Source organism: Sparus aurata, chromosome 9 (assembly GCF_900880675.1).
Source record: "Sparus aurata chromosome 9, fSpaAur1.1, whole genome shotgun sequence".
Taxonomy (NCBI): domain Eukaryota; kingdom Metazoa; phylum Chordata; class Actinopteri; order Spariformes; family Sparidae; genus Sparus; species Sparus aurata.
In genome coordinates, this window is record NC_044195.1 from 20,467,811 (window position 1) to 20,490,252 (window position 22,442).

Genomic DNA, 22,442 nt, shown 5'->3' on the forward strand with positions numbered 1-22,442 from the left:
AGTGGCTGTTAAAAGCAGGATGTCATCCGGAATCTGAATCGACCGTAGGCGTCTTTTTAATCACATATGTCAGCGTATAGCTTCATTTAAATGCCACAAGCTTTTCCTGCAGGTACACCAAACACAATCTAATGAACCTTTAATCAAGTAAAAGCTCTAAAAGTGCAAATTAAAGCTCAGGCTGATGGATTATTGCAATCATAGCACAGCGGTGAAGCTCGGAGCACACCCTGGTCTGTGGTGACATCATGAGGTAACAGTGGTTCATGCAGCTTGTTTCGTGTGCAAAATTTTGAGAGGTGTGATAGAATATAAGTCAGTTTTCTTTATTTCATCAGAGATAATCTCAATTATTCCACAGCAAACCGTCATGTTTAAGAAGTGCAATGTGCACATTCTAGGGGGCTGCAAACCACATCTTCCTCAGACATCCCACTCCTCCGCGTGTGGCGGTGTCGTGCGGTCGGTGTGCGCACTGTTTCCTCAGCAGTGTGGTGGGCGTCGAGGGGTCAGCGGGCCCTCCTTCAGATGGCTGTTGGAACGGGCGGAAGGAACACTGGCAGCGAAATGCGCCGTGTCTGCGAGTCAGAAGACCACCAACTGCTCGGCTCCTCAAACAGAGCCGGAGAGGGCTCTGAACTTCACTCACAGATGGTATCAAAGGCATGTGCGAACAGCATGAGCATCACAGAGAATATAAGGTCGGCACATTGTGTTGACAAGGCTCTAATCAAGCACTTTTTGGCGCACGGGGCGAGCAGATATTGTTTGTGGACTCGTCTGACGCAAAACAAAAAGGCTCATGTATGAACACACGGACTTGACACGAAAGAAAATAGGGTACACACGCTTTTCATGCACGCAGCGCAGGGATTCGAGATAAGAGTCGCTGTTTGGCAGGGATCTCAACTGACAAGCAGGAAAGCACGTTCTGCAGTGTCAGGGCGGGAATATAAAGCAGGACTCATAGACAGGGTTCATGCCCCGTAGTTAGGTAGTTTACGGAAGGCCTGAGTGGCAAGTAAGAAAGAAAAATTCTAGTGACACATAGTCAGTGAAGAAATTTCAAGTCAACTGCCAGAATACATAAAGGATTTCTGTCCTATTTTGGGAATAGGAGTAGCGGTGGTGCACATCAGCCTCTGGTGGGTGTAGTGAGTACTACCACAAAACCAAACAATTCAAAATATGAGAGACATTTATTGTGAAGCCTTTCACAGATCGGGAAAAAAAGAGCAAAATTATCCTCACGAAACCTTTTTTTTACCTGTTTTTAGAGATGAAAAACCAAAACTCGCTTGTCTGTCAGGGCTTCTGTAGAAGTTTAGAGCCTGAAAAGGACTGTACAAAATGGACATATGGACATATTCATGGACAAGTAACGTGTGAAACAGCAAAAGAAAGAGGGAGAAAAAAAATTGTGTTTAAAGGATAAGTTCACCCAAAAATCAAATTTCAGTCCTTATCTACTAACCAAAAATGCTGACGAGAAGTCAGGTGAAGTTTTGTAATCCACAAAACATTTCACAGAAAATCAGCGTTGTAGTGATCTCCAAAACAACTGAAGTTGATGGGGACATCATGCTGCAACAATGTTTTGCTGTGAAGCTCCTAAAATGACACACTGATGTTATCCTTTTAGTGATGAGTAAACATGTCTGCTGTGACGAGGGCCTGTGAGCAGCGTCGGACCATCAGGGTTCATACCTCAGCACGAACATGACCTGACAGAAACGGAGAAAGCTGAGGAATGTAAAGTATAAACCAAAAGAATAGTTTATAATCCAGTTGGCCACCCATCTCCCGTCTTCCGCCTCATTTGAAAATGCTCCCTTGGCCTCAGTACAAACCTGCATTCATTCATTTCCCTGCAAAAATACTGAATCAAAAGAATCACTTGCCTGTCTGCACCACAGCCACAATGACAGGCCTGCTTTCAAATAAGTGCTTACAGGATTACACGATTGTGTGTGCGTGCTGTCCTACGTAAACAAACCTCTGGGTGGCTGCAGTGTCTCCTGCAGACGGAGTCGGCCCGCCCTGCACAGGTAGGCACCGGTTAAAGAATCCAACATGACACGCATGATCATCCTGCCGGCATTTGTTCAGACGCTTCAGTACGTTTCGTCAGAGTGATTTTCTTTTCCACTCAGAACATTTCAATATGAGTCACTGCCTTAACATACTGGAATCACCCAGGAGTCAAAATAGCTATTTTGGCGCCATGGAGGGGTAGTTTTTCTGTAACACTGCAATCAACAGGATTTTAGGACCAATCACAATGTCCCCACATCCCTGAACCCTCAATGATTTTGCTGAGGAGAGAAATTTCTTCATTAAACAAACTCTTTGTTTTCATGACTGAATAAACAAACTGACTTTAAAAGGAGCTCAAAATTTTCCAATTTCACACTGTTTTACTTTGTTTGTATGTGGCGGACCCTGCCACCTTTCTGTCTTCACACAGTGTTCTGGGGACCTTATCTTCCTCTGAGAACAGCTCGTTTATTCAGTTATGGGGGAAAAAATGTGTGCGTTTGTTTGAATTTCTTCTCCTTAACTTCATAGTGCCCCTTTAATCAACAAAGCTTGTTTTCATATGTGTACTTATTTTAGTTCCTTTCTCCATTAGACCGTCTCACAGTATTATTACCTCATTAATATTATAAATATAAAATATTCTGCTTTTGAATTTCTTCTCCAAAACTACATAGTGCTCCTGAAAGTGCAAGCGGGTACGAGGGCCAGGCATATTTAACTTATACTGATGGGTTTGGGAGTTTTTAATCTAACATTACAAAATAAGTATATAAGTATTTATGAAAATTAGGTGTTTCAGGGGAAAAGCTCCTGTTGTTTCAAAAGCTTTTTTACTTTTTTACCATTTAATAAACACAGTTTTATAAAGATATCAGCTGTGGGAGAAAGGGGAGATTTAAAAATATTGTTTTTGCATATAGAAAAATAATTAATCTGATATTCGAGAACATCACCATCTGGATTGTTGTTTTTGTTTTCTTTTTTATCCTTTCTGGGCCTCCCTAGTGTTTTACATCACAACACTATGAACTGTGTGTAAATACAGAGAAGGGAGCATATGGGCTCAACATTTCTGCAAGAGAGCACTCATGCATTTTACAATTTGACAACCCTAAACCCTTTCAGGTGATCCTGCGACCTCTGGAGTCTCAGGTTTATTAACAGCTAAATGTTGCCATCTAGTGGCCGTTGTAGTGTACAGCAAAATTAACCATTTGAGGAATAAAGAGATCTGCAATCAAGTGATTCCATGCAATCTTTTTTTATTTTTATTATTAAATCTAGGAAGTGCCAAGCGATACATAGTAAAGATTCACTGGAGAAAACTTCAACAAAACCTCCCTTTACCCCCCCAACCGTCATGTTACACATACCCAACACCATCGGTTTTCCATCAGCTGGTAAACAACTACAGCATTTCTCTGACAACACTAAGAAAGGCACGTTAAATGCTGGTTTATAGAATTCTCACAAATAAGCACAGCCTGAAAAAAAGCCAATTTTTTCCCCTCTCAACTAAATACAGAGCTTGATGAAAACTCTTTCCATTAAACACTTGACGGTACCCTCATGTGTCTAACACTTCATGTTTTGTCTTTCACAGCTGACTTGACAAGGTTTCCTTCCGGGGTCCCCCTCAAAAAAAAAAACAAAACAAAAAAAAACACATCCCGTTCAAAACTTCCTCGGCTGCTGGATGAAGAAGGTCCGGGTCAAGTGGGGCTTCTCCACCGCTGGTCGCACCTTGCTGTGCCTCACGCTCACCGGCGTCTCCGGGAAGTCGTGGCTCAGCTGCAAAACACAGGAGTTTGTTACCCACATGGCCCGAGAGGCACTGTGACAAACTCAGTTTGCTCAGGAGGAGTGAACTTGACACGCAGATTCAGAACTTTTTTTTTCCCCCCCCCCATTTTAAAAAAGGGATGTTTTTGTTTACCTTGTCGAGGGTCCCTGCCAGGAGAATGCCGACTTGTTGCATCCTGTTGGAGGTGGCGACAGACCTGCTGCAAATGAGGGGGAAAAAAAAGAAAAAAAAGAAAGGGAAATATCAGAAGTCTATTTGGTCAAAAATGCTGCTGGATATTTTGAAAATATTTTTGAAACTGAAGCTGCATTGATTAGTTGTCAACTATCATGACGATTATTCAGTGGTTCCACAGAAAGAGAGGCATAATTCTCTAATTCCAGTTTGTTAATTAGGGAAATGCTCTTCTTTTTGGGCTTAGGAAACACTGATCGTCATTTTACACCATTTTATTGATCAAAACAACTAAAAATCGATTTATCAGCAGTGGAAATGACTGCTAGTTGTAGCCTTGGCTTCTTATGTGTTGTTGATGCACACTGTGTCATCCCACCTCATCTTATCAGACCTCTTGGTCTCCTTCTCTGGGGTCCCATGGGTGGCACTGTCCTCCAAGCCCTTCTTTGCGACCCGTTTGCCTCCAGCCTTCACTGTTGACCCAGAGGGGAGAGAGGTTATCTAGACTGCGGTAGCATGCTGTATGCACCTGTGTTTGGCAGGGATCCAACCCCCTCTGTGTAAAACCCTCTACAAAAACATTCAGCCTATAATCCACAGCAATGGGAAATACCATAAAGATGGTCAAATATGGTGGAGCCTTACTGATGTATTGGCTGACCGATACTGGTGTTGGAGTTTATGTTGCCCGATATGAAAAGTCTGATTATAGAGATTATGCAGAAAAAAGAAGCATAGGATGATTCATAATTCTTTATAGTTAAAGTGAAATATCTTCATCAAGAGTGTTTGATGGCCACATTTGAGGGAAAATGTACATGATGATTTTTATTTTTTTTTTTACTTCCCAATATCTGCATCAACCCTCCCCCCAGAAATCTAGTTGAGTCCGAGTGAAGCGAGTGGCCTACATTTTTAAATAGTTTCCAACCTGTGGGAGTCAGAGGGAAATCTGAGGGGTCACATCGGGATCACAGCTGTAAGAGAACATCTCTGTAGCACAACAACAACAAAAAACAACAACCTTTTTTCTGTTTTTTTGTGACCCCCACTTCAGGCTTCTACAAATTATTAACATGAAAAGGGTAAGCACATGTCTTTGTCATGTTCAAGAATGTAGGAATTTGGGAAAAATCAATATTTAGGATGCGAGCTCAGTTTTGCAACCCTGCCCTGCAATGGCGGCGTACAGGGCCCAGGGGTGATTGATATTAACATGACTAACCAACAGCGCTTATAGCTCGAAGGAGAACAATTGTGGAATGTAGATTGGATCACTGCAACCGCCTAAAGCATGTTCATAACTTCAAAAAATAAATAAATATAAAAGTAAATAAATAACTGCAAATATTTCCTTAAAGGATCAACTAAAAAGGGCTCTACACCGCCTGTGGCTCTCTGACTGCTGACAGCACGCCCCTCTCAGTAGCAGTTAACATGCACCCACACGCCCAACCACCTGACCGCCTCAGCTTATAGTGAAGCTGTTTTTCTCTCAGAGTTTTGTCATTTTTCCACTTTCTTTAGCGTAAATTAATACTTGACATCAAAACTACATGCTGTTTTTTGCTTGTTTTTTTTTTAACTGAATAACATTTTTTTTGTGATTTTTTTTTATTTAAATGTCTGTTATTAAAAGATGCTTTTTTAAAAATGTACTCTCTGGAGAAATCATGTCCATGCTTGAGCCATGGCCCGAGATGCGGGGGTCACATATATAAGACTTGGAAAGTCATAACATGAAAATGGCAGCATATTTTGGCAGCTTCCCCTGCATGCAAGAGTGCAATCTTCACATAAAAAAATAAATAAAATAAAATAAAATAATGAAGTTGCAATACTATGTTTTGTGCACTACAAAATGAGGCCGAGTTGATCCTGACAGGATATTTAATTTGGGGTGAAATTGCCCTCTAAAGCATTTCAGTAAACATGCAAAAAAGGAAGCAGATCTCTTCAAATCAATAAAAGACAGTCGAGTTTCTCTGAATCAATAATAACACAGAAGGAGGAGAGGGTATGGGATGCGTTACAGTGAGGATCCAGCCAGTGGGAACACTGTGTGACTTAGAGCAGTGGGGCCTGCTGGGAAGCAAAAAAACAAAAAAAAACAAAAGCATGTGGGAGGAAATCACGGCTGCAGACGCTCACAGTGATGCAACCATCACACAAACCCACTAAACTAGGTATTTCCCTCGACAAGGCTACAGTGGAGCACCGTGTGCATCAGAACAGGGTTTGAAAAAACAACGTGAGGTGCAGAGGAGTGTCGGTGTACACGGAGCTGTATCTGGGTCGAGCTGTGGAAAACAACAACGCTTGGCTTCGTGTAGTCGAAACAAAAAAAAAAAAAGACGCGAGTAGAAGCGTGCGAGCGGGTTTTACCTGCCGGAGGGTGTCCAGCCTTCAGCAGAGGACTCTCTTTCGGCCCGGACTTGGACAGCTGCTGCACCATTTCTTTTGAAAAGTTTTTCCGCAGATTATAACAGACAAAAAAAGAAAGCACCAAAGTCTCTTCTCTCTCTTGCTCTCGACGCCCACTTTGTTGTTTTTATACTCAAAGCGAGGAGGTGACGTCATGGGCGGCAACAGGAAGCCCGCAGCCATTGGACACGCCCTTTTCTCAGTGGTTTCCCCGCTGTTGATCCCCCGCTAATGTAATGAAACTGAAACGGTGTGTGTCATATCAATCACACGCTCCAGGTTAAGGAAGCAGACGTATCTGTGTGTTTTATTGATCAATTTAAAATAATCTCATCGAGGATTGTTTTTGTTTTTTTTCTCTTACTTTGAAAAGCTCACATGCACAACAGCAATAAGATGACGGTCTGGTGGAGAAAGAGGAACCAGAAGAAAACAACATTTGAATATAAGTTTCGTTTATTAAAGGGGCACAATGTAGTTTAGGAGCGGAAGTTCAAACAAACTCAGAGATAATTTTTTTCCACAACTGAATAAACAAGCTGTTCTCAGAGGAAAATAAGGTCCCCAGAACCCTGTTTGAAGTTATAAAGGTGGCAGGGTCCGCCATGTATAAACAAAGTAAAACAGTATGAAATTGTGTTGTCCCTTAAGGTTTGCTTATTCAGTCATGAAAACTTCTTCCCAAAACTACATTGTGCACTTTTAAGTATAAGATATTAAAGGTCAGTGGGCACAAACAGAGTCTCTGTGGTCCTCGTGTTGCACATGATTCACTGAAATCGGATATTTCTCTTGTTCATGTCATGGATTCACTTATAAAAATTAACATAGAGACGTATATCTGAATCAAAATCCTACAGCTGTACTCCTTCATTTAAGATGTGGAGACTTGGATTAAAGTGGACAGGCTTGTTTGGTTGTTTAAAAGCACACTCCCCTCTACTACAGTTGTTTAGGGAAAGGCTGTAACGCTGTTTTGCTGTGAGGCTCCAGAAATGTTTAGTGGAAAACAAAACTTCCCCTGACTTTTCATTTGCATGAAGGTGAGTAGATAATTACTCTCTTTTCATTTTTGTTTAGAAAAAAATCTTTAAAATACATATAGAAAGAATCATCGAAATAATGTTAAGCTCTGTGGGTCAAACTTAAAAAGTCTCCATTATCAGTGTTTGTGGGAAGGCTTTAAAAGCGTAACTGTGCTCAGTGACGAGCTAACAAGTCTAACAGGTGAGTCAGTAGATGTCAATCAAGCACAAATAAAAACACCATTGGGTGTGTGTGTAAGTCACTTTGTGTGTAGATACCAAAGAGTCCCACCTGGTTTACAACCTGCTTCTACAGTTACAGATGAGCAGTGTTGTAAAAAATGGCTGCAAAAGTCATACCTGAGTAAAAGTATTTTCTGATAATCAGAATTCTTTTATAAATAATAATGATAATAATAACAATAATAATTATCTAAAAAAAAAACTAGCAACTCAACTCAATGTAGTGGAGTAAACAGTTCAAGAGTTTCCTCCAAATTGTAGATTGAAAGTATAACAAAGCAGAAAATGGAAATACTTAAGTACCTCAAAACTTAATACTTGTGCTTAGTTACATTCCATTACTGAAAATAGGAACACAAATCATTTGTGACTCTAGTGCTCTGTTGCTGCTCTGCCAAGCACAGATTCATATCTGTACATGTAACTGTTCTTGTTTTATTCAGTGCTGCGATGTGATAATTCTCTGTCGCAGCTCTCATGGATATTATTTGTGTTTTGTGTCTCAGTAGCGCATGTGTGAGGTTGCACAGTATGTTCTTGTGCAAAGTCAACATGGTAACACATACATTTTCGGTGGTGGAATGTAATAGAGTGGGCTTACATTTCCTTGATTATTTACTGCTACAGATACTATGTTGATTTTACATGCAAAGCATGTAATCATCTTTAGAAATATGTTGCATTGTTGTAGATAAAAGGCCTCACAGACCCTCCCAGGTGTTTTCAGTTGTGTCACTGATGAGACTGGCTCAGTTCAGGGTTGTTCAAAGCTCTGCTGGACTTTTCTGTGAAATCATTAGTGACTTAAAAGAACAATGAAAGTCATGATAGACCTTTTCACAGCAGACATTTTGACTGGCAACAGCAGGAAAAAAAATCACAGGTAGAATTTATAACATGAATGATGGCTGCGTTCCATTTAGGTGAACCGGTTCTAGTGCTCTGCTGTCGTGCACGCTCACTCACTGACAGGGCTTACTGGGACACTTATTGAAGTGGAGCCGTCGTTATTGATGTACTTGGTCACACCTGTGCTTTTCCTGCTTTGACAAGTCAAAATGTCTGCCATGGAAACAGGCAAGGGCCATGCAACAAAACTGATCCTGAAGTCCCCCAAAATAAGTTTTAACTTGTTGCACATTATAAAAATGCTCAAACCTTTCAGGACCTTGAAAGTCAATCATCTAACTCTCTTAAAGGGCCATTTGGATAGTGAGAAATGTCACTTCTGAAAGGCCAGCCAGGAGGGTGTCCAGCCTTCAGCAGAGGACTCTCCTTCGGGCCGGACTTGGACAGCTGCTGCACCATTTCTTTTGAAAAGTTTTTCCGCAGATGATAACAGACAAAAAAAGAAAGCACCAAAGTCTCTTCTCTCTCTTTCTCTCGACGCCCACTTTGTTGTTTTTATACTCAAAGCGAGGAGGCGACATCACGGACGGCAACAGGAAGTCCGCAGCCATTGGACACGCCCTTTTCTCAGTGGTTTCACCGCTTTTGATCCCCCACTAATGAAATTAAACTGAAATGGTGTGTGTCATATCAATCACACGCTCCAGGTTAATGAAGCAGACGTATGTGTGTTTTATTGATCAATTTAAAATAATCTAATCGAGGATTGTTTTTTTTTTCTCTTACTTTGAAAAGCTCACATGCACAACAGCAATAAGATGCTATGAGACGGTCTGGTGGAGAAAGAGGAACCAGAAGAAAACAACATTTGAATATAGGTTTCGTTTATTAAAGGGGCACTATGTAGTTTAGGAACGGAAGTTCAAACAAACTCAGAGATCATTTTTTCCACAACTGAATAAACAAGCTGTTCTCAGAGGAAAATAAGGTCCCCAGAACCCTGTTTGAAGTTATAAAGGTGGCAGGGTCCGCCACGTATAAACAAAGTAAAACAGTATGAAATTGTTTTGCTGCTTTTATTTTGTTGGCACTTCTTAAATTCAAGCAGAGTTTTAAAAGCACCACTTTTACTTACTTTAAGTAAAAATACAGAGGACTTCCTCCACTACTGCGAGCCGTGTATCATTTCGGTTTGGTACTCACTTTTGGATATTGCTGAATAAACGTCAAGATATCACTCAACAAACGTTGGACCAGAATATTGTATGTACATATTGAGCAGTAGGGGACAGAAACAGCTCATTTTTGAAGGAGGAAACTGTTTCAAAATGGAAGGAAGCAAAGATTTCTCTTTCAGTCTTTATTCATTTACCTATGAACTGTTCCATCCTCTAATATGGAGATCATGTGTAAATGTTAAAATAGTTGAGTGGTGTGCCCAGCTCTCATCTGTCGAACCATTGGCTGGTGAATCTGGGGCTTTGTGGCCAATCACAGACCATCAGTGGTTAAATACAGTAAAGACTGAAGAGCTGTACATCCAGTCCTCTTGGCCATTAAGTGGAGAATTAGTCCTGTTTTAAATTGATTGTCATTTTCACTTCTTCAAATGCTTTCTTTTTCTGTGCCGAGTTGACAACTGTGTTGGTGTCGGTGATGTATATTGACTGACCAATATAGTTTATATTCTATATTACTTTCCTTTCCTATCTTTGCGACAAGGTGCCACTCTCTTGACTTGCAAAATCCAAACTCTATTCAACAGACATCACATGTGTTATTTATAGCACAATTCAAGCAGGATCAAAAATGTATTGGTCTCTCTCCATTGACAGCACGCATTGTTTCTGAAATTGGCTCCCATGGGACACACCTGAAGGGGCATTACCTCGCATCTCTATATCTGTAACTGTATGTTTGTTTCCTTCCCCTTTTGTTCTAATTCCTTGAGTAAGATTGTGTCTGATAATATGATTTTTTTCAGGATCCAATTTATTTTGCAGCGTGGTCTTATTTTTGTATTCCAAGGCTGGATTGTTGTTTTGGTCGGCTGCTCTCCCTAATGTTCAATTTAAGTTGTTCCGCATTTAGCACGAACCTTACCTTTGAATCCGACGCTGCAAACACATTCAAACTGTGTCGTTCATATCCAGTGCCAGTATTTGTTTCTGAAATGATATACTTTTTTTTTTTTTCCCTTCTTTTTATCCCAAGGGCAAAATGGTAAGCACAGGGTCAGTTACTGATTATGGTTTGCTGGTTTCGCTGTTCTGCTTCAGGGCGTCTCAGTGGTGCTATTTTATGAAACACAGGTCTGCAGGTTCACGGCATGTTTGCGTAAATAATTAATGAAACGGTTTTGTCCCGCAGGGGCAGAACACTGCAGAGACAAGACTTCAAACGAGAGAAGCGTTTGATTTCTCCTTTTTGGATCTCTGCATGTTCACACTAATTTCTATTTGGGCAGCGGGAGTGTAAAAGATTTGTTTGTACCTCTGAATAAAAAGATGCACTTACACGCTGCATTTAAAAAACAAAACTGACCTTTTTATTATTTTAGCATGGTTGTATTATGATGCCATCTTTGTCCACATGTTTCTTCATATATTTATATATCTAGAGATTTTAACATGGCACAAGTTTTATTTTTTTTTTAACCAGTGCTGATGAGTGTAAACCAGGTAACGTGTTGTTCTTTTTCTGTATTTACAATAAAATGAAAGAAATGTACAAGACTCCATGGCGTTACACAGCTTCAACATTAAGTACAGATACATTTTGATCCCTCTGTACAATCTAACATTAGTTTACTATCTTTTTTTTTAATCTTTTTCTTTGTTGTTTTACACAGATATGAGTTCATGATCCATTTTGGCTTCGGCACATACACATTCCCCCGTCTTGACTCTTACCGCGGACCTTCGCGCACATGACTCACACCTTTCATCATGCTATCACAGCTAATAGTTTCATAAAGAAAATAAAACTAACTATCTAGACAGAGCAGGACGCACGTCTCCTCACGCTAGTGTCACATATCATCAGACTCCCCCCCCCACGACGTGATTCCATCATCTTCTACTAAAATAAAAAAAAAATAACTTAAAAACCAAAAATAAAAACATTCCTTGATTTCCTTCTTTGGCACACATTCCATCTTTCCATCTGCCATCGCTCGGTTTGAACTCCCCGTCCGTACACACACATTCACTTTACAACAAACACACTTATAAAGCCAAAGTTCATGAAAAAAAGTTTGTCAGTTCTCGTGAGCTCCCCTGCCTCCACCTCGCTTCTGCTGCGGGCTGAATCTCCACACCTATACCCAGGAGTCAGGAGAGCCGGGGTACTGCTCTGCCCTGTACGAAGGCCTCCGTGTGCTAGCGTAAAAGTCCACGTAGTTGGTGGTGGATTTCAGTCCATGAGGCTGGGAGCTGTAGTCGACCGTGGGCGGGTAGGTGATGACCTCCTCCAAGTAAGGGTCGTCGTAGCCGTGGGGATGCTTCAAGTACATTCTGTACGTGTCGTAGTTCCTCCGGCCCGGATCCTCTGTGTAATACATCGGCTGCATGGAAGAGAGACAGGTAGGCTGTGGTGAACTTACTTTTCACTGGAACATTATCAAGTATTGTAATTGAAGCTATAATCCTCAAGAAATTAAGGACAAATCATGAAATCAAATCATGTGTTTGATTCTCTTCATGGTCAGCATTTCTTCTTAAGCTATTCAGCGTATTTACTTTCTGTAATTTCCTCTCTAAGTGGTAGTGTTCAATGTTAGCGGCATCATCTGTGAGACTTGAACAGAGAGTTGATTGCAAAGTCTCACTCCCAGGCTGTCAAAGACTGACGCTTATGACACGAGCTCCCAAAAGCTCCGTATTTGATGATCTGAAGATGAGCCTTGACAATTAAGCATCTCTCCTCAGGGAGTTACATTTTGTTGCTTTAGTCTAGTGAGACTGTTTTTAATTTCATCTCACCTATGACAGCATCTGAGGTGTGTTACAGTAATTTAAAGCTAACGCAAATGTAACGTTTCTCACTGCAGAACAAAGCATTGGTTGGCTTTTATTGCGAAGACTCACAGGATCACGAAGCATTTGTCACTGAGGCTAACTCTGATTGTGTTCATCAAAAGACTTTATGGACCGCAGAGCAGTTTTGAGGCACTTGGACTTGTTTAATCATTATTCGCTATTTAATTAAGGTAAAGGTACGTTTATTTGTCATTGTACAATACCAATGTTGAAAACGAAACTAAGTTTAAGCGCCTGTGTGCTACAAAAGAGAAAAAAACAAAACCTTTTTTAAAGAGTGGAGTTTGGAGAATAAATGGAGAGTCTCACAGCCAGAGGTGGTACGGCAGCAGGGTGATCAGACTGTGGCTGGTGTCGGTGTCTTTTATTATAATACTTATTACTACTACTACTAATCCTATTACTACTTACTATCAGCATTAGACTAGTATAACCTGGGGACCACTACTAATTAGTAATCATTGCAGAGTTTGTCTGTGATCTTGAGAATCTGAGAAACACATTTCATCCAAACACAGAGGTCCAAATCAGTGTCTCTGTGATTTGGGGTCATATTTTATTTGACATCTGTTTTTATTTGTCAGACAACTGAACTATTAAAAAATTGATAGCAGCTCAGGAAGTGTCGGGCAGCAGTCAACAGCTGTGCTGTGACATCAGCTATATTGACATTTAAAGTGAGTGATGACAGAGATTTAGAGACAAAAGGTTGTCATATTCTAGCCTCTGTTACTTGATCTAAATAAGCTGCAAATGTGTGTTTTAGCTTCTGACACATGCAGAAAGTGGCCAAAACAGCTCTATAACAATATAAATAGTGTGGCTGCTGAAGAACAGACGCTCCGCTTTTGAAATGTTGATGTTATGTTGATGCCTTGATATCATACCCGGGGGATGATGTCAGCAAGTTCAAGTGAAATACAGACTTCACTTATTCTCCATGAGAAACACTGATGTAGAGGGGCGATATCTAAAATCACATGAGATCCCCTGGTAATATTGTGCAAACAGGGCTTGCTTTTGCATGCTCGCTTTTATATTTTGTTTCTTGTGCTTTTGCTTCTATAATCTGCAAAGCACATTGGGCTGCCTTTGGCTATGAAATGTGCTTTATAACGAAGTTTGCCTTGCCTCACTTGGATATATTTCAGAGGAAAATATTTTTCCTCCTTTCTTCAGAGTTATCTTACAGGTTTAGTAAGTGTCTACTTTGCAGATTCCAGTTTTCATTCAAAACCTGGACCTGAACCTTTTATGATGTGTTGTTACCCAGGAGCATTAAAGCAGCTTTAAATGCAACTCACACATAAATACATCATCTCTGTTACCAGTCTGCAAATTTAAAATGCTGCAGAATTAAATGAAACTCACAGGGGCCAATGAGTACTTTTACTTTTGGTAATTAAAGAAACTCTTAACTCAATACTTGTGTGCATGTTTACAAGTATGAACTCTATTAAAGGGACTCTAGACAATTTTCATACTGTCACCCTAATGGAATAATTTGACATTTTGGGAAAAGCGCTTATTCACCTTGCCAAGAGTTACATGGGAACATCGATATATCTCTCATGTCTGTCTGTTGAAAATGAGGCTACAGCTACTTAGCATAAAGGCTGGGAACTGGGAGACGCAACTCACCTGCGTCTGTGCTTTGCAACAGCAGCATTGCAGGTTAACATGTCATATCTTGTTTATTTGATTTGTACAAAATCTGAGGTGTTAAAATATCAAACTGTGGTTTACAAGGGTTTACAAGTCCCACACTTTCTTTTGGTCGACCACAGTATCCTGCTTTAGTCTCTGCTGGATCAGCTCTTCGCATAAAGAAGTTTCCAAAAGAGCCAATATTTCTATTCAATTTAAAAGAATTTAATAGCTGTTAACAACACAAAGAAGGCCGAAAAAAAAACTAATCATCCACTTGATGGTAATAAAGTGACACAACATATACGAACATCTCCCAGGTTCAGCAAAATGCACTCTCATCAGGCTGGAGATTTTTCAGCCAGTAAACTAATCAATCACCTTCCAGCCCGCACGTCTCCGGCCACTAACGCAACAGAAAACTGCTTCAAGGAAAATGGCAAAAACCCAGAAGATGGATGGAACTGTGTTTGTCTGAAATAAATGGGCTAATGACTGTCCTCGCACATTAACTGGTCTAAATGTGATGGGATGAAGGACACAAGAGAGCTCCCTCTTTGTCTCCCCCCATCTCCTCCCTCCTCCTCGCTGTGCCCATTATCTGAGTGGGCACACATGGACGTGTCCCGCAATGACAGGTGCCTGAGACGCACCCAGACCAACCCAATCCCAGCAGTCACATCCACTTTGGCTCAGACAATAGCTGATGTGCTGGGTCACTCCCAGCATCGTCATTTATCCACAGCGGAATACGTGTCAGTCTCTTTGTATTAGTCAAGTAGGGTGGAAGAACTGGTCGTTCGCGCCAGGTTTACACAGCGCAGAGTGGAGGGATCTTAAACGAGGGCCTTGCACCAAAACTATCAAACATTTCCTTGAAGAAAACATTGTCCCAGACTGGGATCACAAAGAAAGTTTGCTTTCTTCGTCCCGACAATGAAACCAATGAGGCCCTAAATGAGTAGTCATTTAATCAATGACAAATCTAATTCAGTTAATCGTTTTCAGAACATTTAAAGTTGACGCCCCTTCTCTGTCTTGTTATTATTCTTTTCTGGGATTTCTTTCCTTATTTTTTGTGTTAATGTTTTAGGTCCAGTGTGTAGGATTTAGTGAGATCTAGTGGTGAGGTTGCAGACTGCTACCAACTTGACACCCCTCTCACCCTCCCTAACTGTGCTCTATAAAAATGGTAAAGGTTCTCTCTACAGCCAGTGTTGAGCTACTGTACAAACATGCAAAATGCACAACAGTGTGCAAAATGGTGGAGAAGGACCTGTACCCTTTGTAGATGTAAAAGGCTAATTTTAAGGTATGGAAAACACAATAATTCTTGGTTTCAGGTGATTATACACAAAGGAAACCATAATTATGAATATCACGATCCGGCTTTCTATCAAAAGATGCACCTTAATTCTCCACACTGCATCTTATAGTGTTTTATTTGAAATAGTTCAATACTGCTTTAATTGTGTAACGCATGTTTAAAAATGGTTTATGATTAGTATTTTCATCACCAACGGGCTATAGGAAATCTAGAAAGTAATCTTAGGTATTGTGAATTCCTTCTAAAATGCCATTAGGCATTAATCGTTTAAATCTAATTTGCGAACTGGATGGACTGAGACTAATATAGGCTTTAGTAAGTTTTGTGTGACACTGAATGTTGTATTTGATACCGTGGTGCTGTTTTGTCATTGTCATAAGTTGTAAAATACTATATGAATTACTTAACTCCTGTATGCAAAAAAACAGTAAAATAGTAGAACCAAACATTTATGCAGAATGACTGTATTTACCTGTGTTCTTCTGGGCTCCTCTCTTGTGGGTGAAGAATAGTAATATGGAGAGGGCTGTCCAGACCCTGAAAAAAGCCAAGTTTTGTGTTACTTGATGCAAATACTTCATTTGAGATCAGAGAAAAAGTCAGCACACTACATCCCCATTGGGCAAATGTCTGTGTTTAGATAGAGCAGGATCAAGATGTGCTGGAGAGAGAAATAACACCAAATAATTGAGTTGGCCTGGGCTGCTCTGTTGTTTACATAGCCCATGGGATGGGTATTTCGGTTGGCACTTGATCCAACCGGTGGATTCCTGAAACACAATTTCCACTTCGCCCTGTAAAGCACCGACTGTTGAGGCTGCGGCTCATTTTGTTTACTCTGCCCGCCCCCCTGCTCCCACCAACCAGCGTAGGCTGGCGAGAGTTCTCGTCTGGCGGTAGTATGTCTGGGTGCCCACTCACTGCCCCTGTCTGCATGCTGCGACTTGGGCCTGCTAACAATGGCACCATTGTAGAGTGTCCACCACTGGCCAGGCTGTTCCCTTTACGGCTGTGCGGACCAACTCCAGCACAGAAACAGCTCTGAATTAAACTGACTGGCAGGCTTTGGAGGAGATGATAAGAGAGTTCTGTCTCGGCAGAGACACGAAACAGCCACGCAATCTGCTCAGAGCGTTATTGGGGATAAAATAGATAATGCCCTGCGCAGAGAGGACCACGGGGTAGCTGTGATTACAGTCTGCTGCAGATACTGTTTGAACAGGACTTTTGAGATTATATGCAGGCTGTAAGAAGTTTAAAAAGCTCTGTCTGAGTACCTGTATACTGCTTTTTATGGATGGTGTTGTCCCCTTGGTAATTATAAAATTGCATAGTTGACTGTGCTCTCTGATAATCTCTGATAGTGTCTCTATGCTCTTTGATGCCCAGCATGGCAGGAGACGACGTGGCACTGGCAGCTGTGAAGAGAAAAAAAACAAAAAAAAACACATTTTGACTTTGAATTCCAGAGGTTTTCCTGTTTCACTGGCGGTGTCTATTTCCAGTGCTGAACTAGAGCCTACCAGGGTGGTTGACCGGGGACATCTGAATAGTGCTGGTGGGCAGGGTGGGCTGGGACTTGAACCGGTCCCTTTCAAGTGTTGACACTGGAGTGAGGAAATGGTTTTGGTTCCATCCATCCTGTTGGGGCGGAAAAAAAGAGAATACTTTGGGTCCTTTGCTTTCTGCCTTTTTTAACCTTCTGACCGTTTGGTATTTGCAAGACATGTCTTTCTTTTCTGTTGAAATCCAAACATCATGTACACATCTAACAATGTATGTATACACTGCCCTCATCTGTCCTAATGCGCTTACTTTCTTATAGATGGTACGCAGATCTCGGTACTGCCACAGTGTGTTCAGCACCTGAGCAGTTGCTTTAACCACCTTCATAGAGTACCTGGAAAAGAGACAGAAACATACATCACATGTCAGGGTCATCTTCATCCCTCAACGAAATCCCAACTTTCACTTGTTTCTTATTCTAGGGGTTGAATGTGTAAAATCACAGTGGATAAACTGGAGATATTCAAACTAACGCTTTCTTCCTGCTGTTATGTTTGAGCTTCATTATTATCCAATCCCATCTATAGTTGTGGCAACAGATTAACTATTTAATGAAAACACAAAACTCTTTGTGGTCTTAGCTTGTCAGTTGTGATGATTTGCTGCTTTTCTTTTCGATTCGGACTTTATAAATATATATTTATAATAAAGTCTCCTCAGCCTCTGGGATTTATTAAGAAAAATCAAGAAAAAACTATATAGGCCGACACTTTTATCAGTATATGTAGCATCATTTGCAAATATGAAGTGTTAGTATTCAACTGTGTGTTATGACATTGGAGTATTCGAGCTTGTACATAGAGGGGATAGATGTTGTATCATTTAAAGTTATATTTAGAAAGACACCAACATACATTGATAATACAATGATGGGAAAGAGAGACAAAAACAGCTAATTACAATGTTTTTCTGATAAATTATCCCTAAAGATTTTGTGAAAATCAGTCGTTGATACTAATTTCTGTAACCAATCGGATTATACAATCTACTTCCTGTTTACAACGGCAGGCGCATGCACAGTGTACGTGAATGGCCACGAGATATGAGTTTTCAGGTATGTTAGGATGCTTAAAGATTATTTCTAAAACAGTGCTAAAACGCTCATCTGGAGGGAGATCTATATTCTTTAAAACCCTGTTTAAGCCTAAAATTTTCCAAAATAACAAAGATACAGTGAAAATAGTATCTTGTACGAAATAGGCTGTACATTTTGAAAATATCTACCTCATATTTGAATGAGGACTGTGGATTTTGTCCAAGTATTACAAGAAAAATGTTTTTCAATGCACATATGTGTATCCGAATATTGTTTTAAAACAGGCTTGAAAAACTGTGAGCCCATCCTTTGTATACTTTTCATAACGGGGAAAAAGTAGTATGTGTTCCAAATGCGTTGTTATAGCTGGCATAATAGGACTAAATACATTTACATTTTTTTTTTAGTATCACAGAATGACTTGAAATTGCACATTTTAAAATTCACTGTAAATACTAGAGGACAGTCTGAATGAGGGAAGAGAGTGTCCTCAGTGTGTTTTAAACTGGTATATTACTGAATATATAGCAGGCAAATAGCTGCAGCACTGTTCCTTCATTCCACGGGGACTCAAAACCTCCATGCACACAAAACCACCTTCCCTGTGGCTATATGAAAAGCCTGTGCATGTGTGTGTGCTAAAAGTGGGCGTGTTTGTGTAGAACTCCCACTGTACAATGTCCAGGACAGTCTGTACAGCCCAGCCACCAGCCGCATTTGGCTGATGACTTGTGAAGCGAGTCAGGTTTGTATGGGCGTGAACTCTACAGCCTCACTAAAAGTGACAAACACACGCTGCTGTAGCACACCTGTCTCCTCTGCCCTTGGTGATGTTGACCAGTTTCTCAATGCCGCCCGTGTCGGCCAGGGCCTTGGCGTTCTCCATGTTTTTGCTGGTGACCTCGTGCAGGGTGCAACAGATGGCAGCCACGGTCTCGTCCGACAGCAGGGTGGTGTTCCCCCCGGGGAGACGGTTGACCAGGTCCCTCATCGCATACTTACCTGAGAGCGAGGAGGGGGAACGCAATGTGACTTTACAGCACAGTTGTGAACAGAAGCTTATGCAGAGACGCACAGAGATTAATTTTAAGCACTTTTTTTTTTTTTTACATGTTACATAATGTATAAGTGGATGTATGCCAAAGTGACCCACACTACATTTTGTTCTCTTTATATCATAGATGATACATGGATTTAGCTTGAGACTGCAGTGAGGTAAGGCAGTCTTCCAAAATGACTTTACATTACAACCGCAAGGACGTCAGACTGTGTGTGTGTGCATCCTTGTGTTAAAAAAGGATTGTTTCCCCTATCTCTCCTTTAGCACAGCAGCCCAACTGAAGGTCCTGAATACATGCAGCACAAACACACATACTCTCCCTCTCTCTCTCTATACCACACACACTAAAGCACCTTAAAGCCAAAACTGCAACTCCTCCCCTCTCTGCCTACAGGCGTCACCCCTGCATTGCTGGAACTGTAACTCCTCATTAATTCCACAGAGAGCGCACATAAAAAACTTGTTTTTCATTAAATGAGACCGCTTCATGGAACAAAAGGGGTCTGGAGTGAGATGAAATTAAAAATAATGAATACTCGTGAAAATGGTTACACAACACACAATGCCCTTATTCTGTTTTTACATTTAAACACATTGTTTAACAGCGTTCATGCTGTCAGCAGGCAAAACGAAAAAGATGCATGTTGTACCAATTTCCCAGTCCCATGTACTTCCATACTCAGCAGTTAGATACGTATCTGCAATGCACATCAATATGTTCATTTTTTTCTGCTGTATTTGTGCATGCAGCCAAGCTTAAAACATTTACAACATGGCTTATCAGTCTCAGCAAATGTGATAATAGTATCAAAAAGGGGCAATTTGTAGTTAATTTGGTCGTTCTAAAAATATAGGAGGCAGCATAAGCACTCACTACTGCTTACTATGATTGCTGGCTCTATTAGCTGACATGGATCCAACCCCACACTGCTCTGAGACACGCAGATACCAGTGTGAGGACAGGTGATACAGCTCAGAAGAAGAGAAGACATGGCAGGTGGGGACAGGACAGGCACGAAGAGACAAAGGAGAGAAAACAGGCGAAAACGGCGCGTAGAGACGGAATATTTTCACATCTTACTCGATGAACTGAGGATATACTTCAGCCATACCAGAGGTGGTTGTGGAAAGACAAGTGTGTTTTACGATGAGTTATGAAGGAAACTGAGCTCAAAAAGAGAAACTTGAATTCAGACAGTGTTTGGTTGAATTTTTGTTTTCATACTAGGAATATAAAATATTTCCTTTCTTGACATTATTTTCAGACTGTCTCTTGCTAGTACAAAGTGGTATCACGAGACAGGCCGGGCCAGGGCTAGCTGGTTAGCATGCTAACTTTGGTAGATATCTCAACAACACAATAATTATAGGTCTCTAACATAACATCAACACCGTTGTTAAATTTTTTTGTTAATTTTTTAAATGTTTGAAACAGAAATTCTGACCTTATCTTACAAATCCCCCCTTTAAGGATCCTCATATTTGTGTATCATTTTAATCGGCACATCTGAATCCATTACAGCGTGACTCCTGACCTATGAGCTCCTTGTTCCTCACGTCCAGTGCCATGTTTCTCAGAGCAGTGGCGACTGAACACACCACCCTGTCGTTATCCATCCGCAGCAGCTCCACCAGGATGGGCAGTCCCTTCTCCTTACGCACCGCTGCCCGAATGTAGGCTGCAAACTTCACACACGAAAAAACACAAAAAAGGCATTAAACTTTCAAAAGGTCTATACACCACACAGGAAATAGATGGTCTTTGAGCATGTGTTCTTCCAAGTGTGAAGCTGACATAAGCTTTGACTGACACAGAGGAGTTGAGCTGTTAAATCCTTTTTAACCAGTTGAATTGATGCTTTGTCTCAGAGGACATCACATTTAACAGTAAAAACAAAAGACAATGTGTGTTGCTGTTGCTGTGTACATAGATACACAAACATCGGCACAGTACCTTCCAGTTGCCAGCTGACAGGTTCTGAAGAGACCCAGCAGCGCCCTCCAGAGTGGCGGGATTTGAACTCTCAGCCAGCAGTGTCAAGTAAGGCTTCACCACTGCAGGGTGCCACAGCATCTCTGCCCCCTTGGGAGACTTTGAGAAGCCGGGGATGGGTCCCACACCGTCCCACTGAACAGACAACCACAGAGTTAAGCCAGGCTTTACTCTTTTTTCTCAATTTTCATGCAAAACAATACATAAAAAAATACAAAACATGTAATGAAAACTAAGATAGGGAGGATGTGGAGGAGAGGGTGCCTTCGAAACAAAATAAAATGTTCCAGCTCATCATCAGCACTGGAATTTTTAAATAACCTAGCCCATGATTTTAAATTAGACAGGAACATGGTGGTAAAATACATACTGACCGACCTTCAGAGGAAGATCGCTAAATCTCAGTCTCTTCCCTAGGATATACTGGACATTTAATATGTGTGCTCTTTACTGTTTGCACAGTATATTGGTGGTATTTTAGCACTTCATACCCTATCACGTCTCGACTGTTCTTTGTCTCTATATATTTACGGATTTAATTGTATTGACATGCACAAATTACTGTTAACCCGTTAAAACTCAATAGTCTTAAAAAAAGAAAAAAAGAAAAGAAAAGGACATTTAGATGACACCTATTGTACAGCAGTTGAGATGTATCGGTAGGGACATTCAAGGGGAATTTGGCCTATTATATTGTAAGATAAGGAAACATAATTGCATGAGTAGAAAAGTTGATTAAACTTAACTCTTTTCATACAGATGTTATTAGGTAGCACACACGGGTTATGACTGCATGCCTTTCTCTGTGTGGTCTGTACTTCTCCAAAAGATTTAGTCAATTCTACTCCCGAAAACTAAATTAGCACTGAAATTCCATTAACGTTGACAGACCTTATCGTTCACAAATTTGGGATCACCTGTTATATTTTTGTTTTTCTCATTTCCTTCAATAATTGCTCTTTTAATATGGATACAAAAAACTGTGTAATTAAGACACCAAATGTGTTTTTCAAAGTTTTAAAAGTTGAGGCTCGGAAAATGAAGAAGAATTAATTGATTAAAATCTTCCATTTCATAATTTTGTCCACAGTGTTTCTCAAAGACAGCGCTAGATTCATTGGTTGTCACAAGATAAAACAGACATTTAAAAAATGTAATTTCAGTCAGGACTGTGACTTCTGCTTTGAATTTGTTTTGCAGTCTTGAAAAGC

The 22,442-nt window shown here is 40.7% G+C and overlaps 2 protein-coding genes across 8 annotated transcripts in view; both read right to left on the reverse strand.

Annotated features, from left to right (window-relative positions):
* Positions 1-3,285: 3,285 nt before the first annotated feature.
* Positions 3,286-6,600, reverse strand: dap1b (death associated protein 1b). 2 transcript variants are annotated; one of them, XM_030429449.1, is made up of 4 exons: positions 6,407-6,600; positions 4,398-4,494; positions 3,977-4,043; positions 3,286-3,831 (listed from the first exon to the last, which is right to left on the reverse strand). In XM_030429449.1, exons 1-4 carry the CDS (start codon positions 6,474-6,476, stop codon positions 3,715-3,717), a joined length of 351 nt encoding a protein of 116 aa, XP_030285309.1. In that variant the 5' UTR covers positions 6,477-6,600; the 3' UTR covers positions 3,286-3,714. The 2 variants fall into 2 exon arrangements, with proteins under 2 accessions (XP_030285309.1, XP_030285310.1); XM_030429450.1 differs by having other exon boundaries at positions 3,977-4,040; positions 6,407-6,586.
* Positions 6,601-11,087: 4,487 nt separating this feature from the next.
* pkp4 (plakophilin 4) overlaps positions 11,088-22,442 on the reverse strand; it is a 103,195-nt gene continuing 91,840 nt past the window's right edge. For all 6 annotated transcript variants that reach the window (XM_030429473.1, XM_030429471.1, XM_030429472.1 and 3 more), the window contains 8 exons: positions 21,193-21,366; positions 20,774-20,924; positions 18,988-19,180; positions 17,392-17,476; positions 17,100-17,217; positions 16,854-16,994; positions 16,049-16,113; positions 11,088-12,127 (listed from right to left, as the gene is read on the reverse strand). In XM_030429473.1, coding sequence (XP_030285333.1) covers positions 11,882-12,127; positions 16,049-16,113; positions 16,854-16,994; positions 17,100-17,217; positions 17,392-17,476; positions 18,988-19,180; positions 20,774-20,924; positions 21,193-21,366 — 1,173 coding nt within the window. In that variant the 3' untranslated portion in view covers positions 11,088-11,881. The remainder of the gene's footprint in view (positions 12,128-16,048; positions 16,114-16,853; positions 16,995-17,099; positions 17,218-17,391; positions 17,477-18,987; positions 19,181-20,773; positions 20,925-21,192; positions 21,367-22,442) is intronic.

Bases quoted from the DNA above. Each gene is read 5' to 3' on its own strand.
- dap1b (XM_030429449.1), bottom strand. From the start codon at position 6,476: ATGGTGCAGCAGCTGTCCAAGTCCGGGCCGAAAGAGAGTCCTCTGCTG. The intron at 4,495-6,406 runs GTAAAACCCGCT...CTGGGTCAACAG, and splicing joins GGCTGGACACCCTCCGGCAG to TGAAGGCTGGAGGCAAACGG. The intron at 3,832-3,976 runs GTAAACAAAAAC...TGTGTTTTGCAG, and splicing joins TGGCAGGGACCCTCGACAAG to CTGAGCCACGACTTCCCGGA.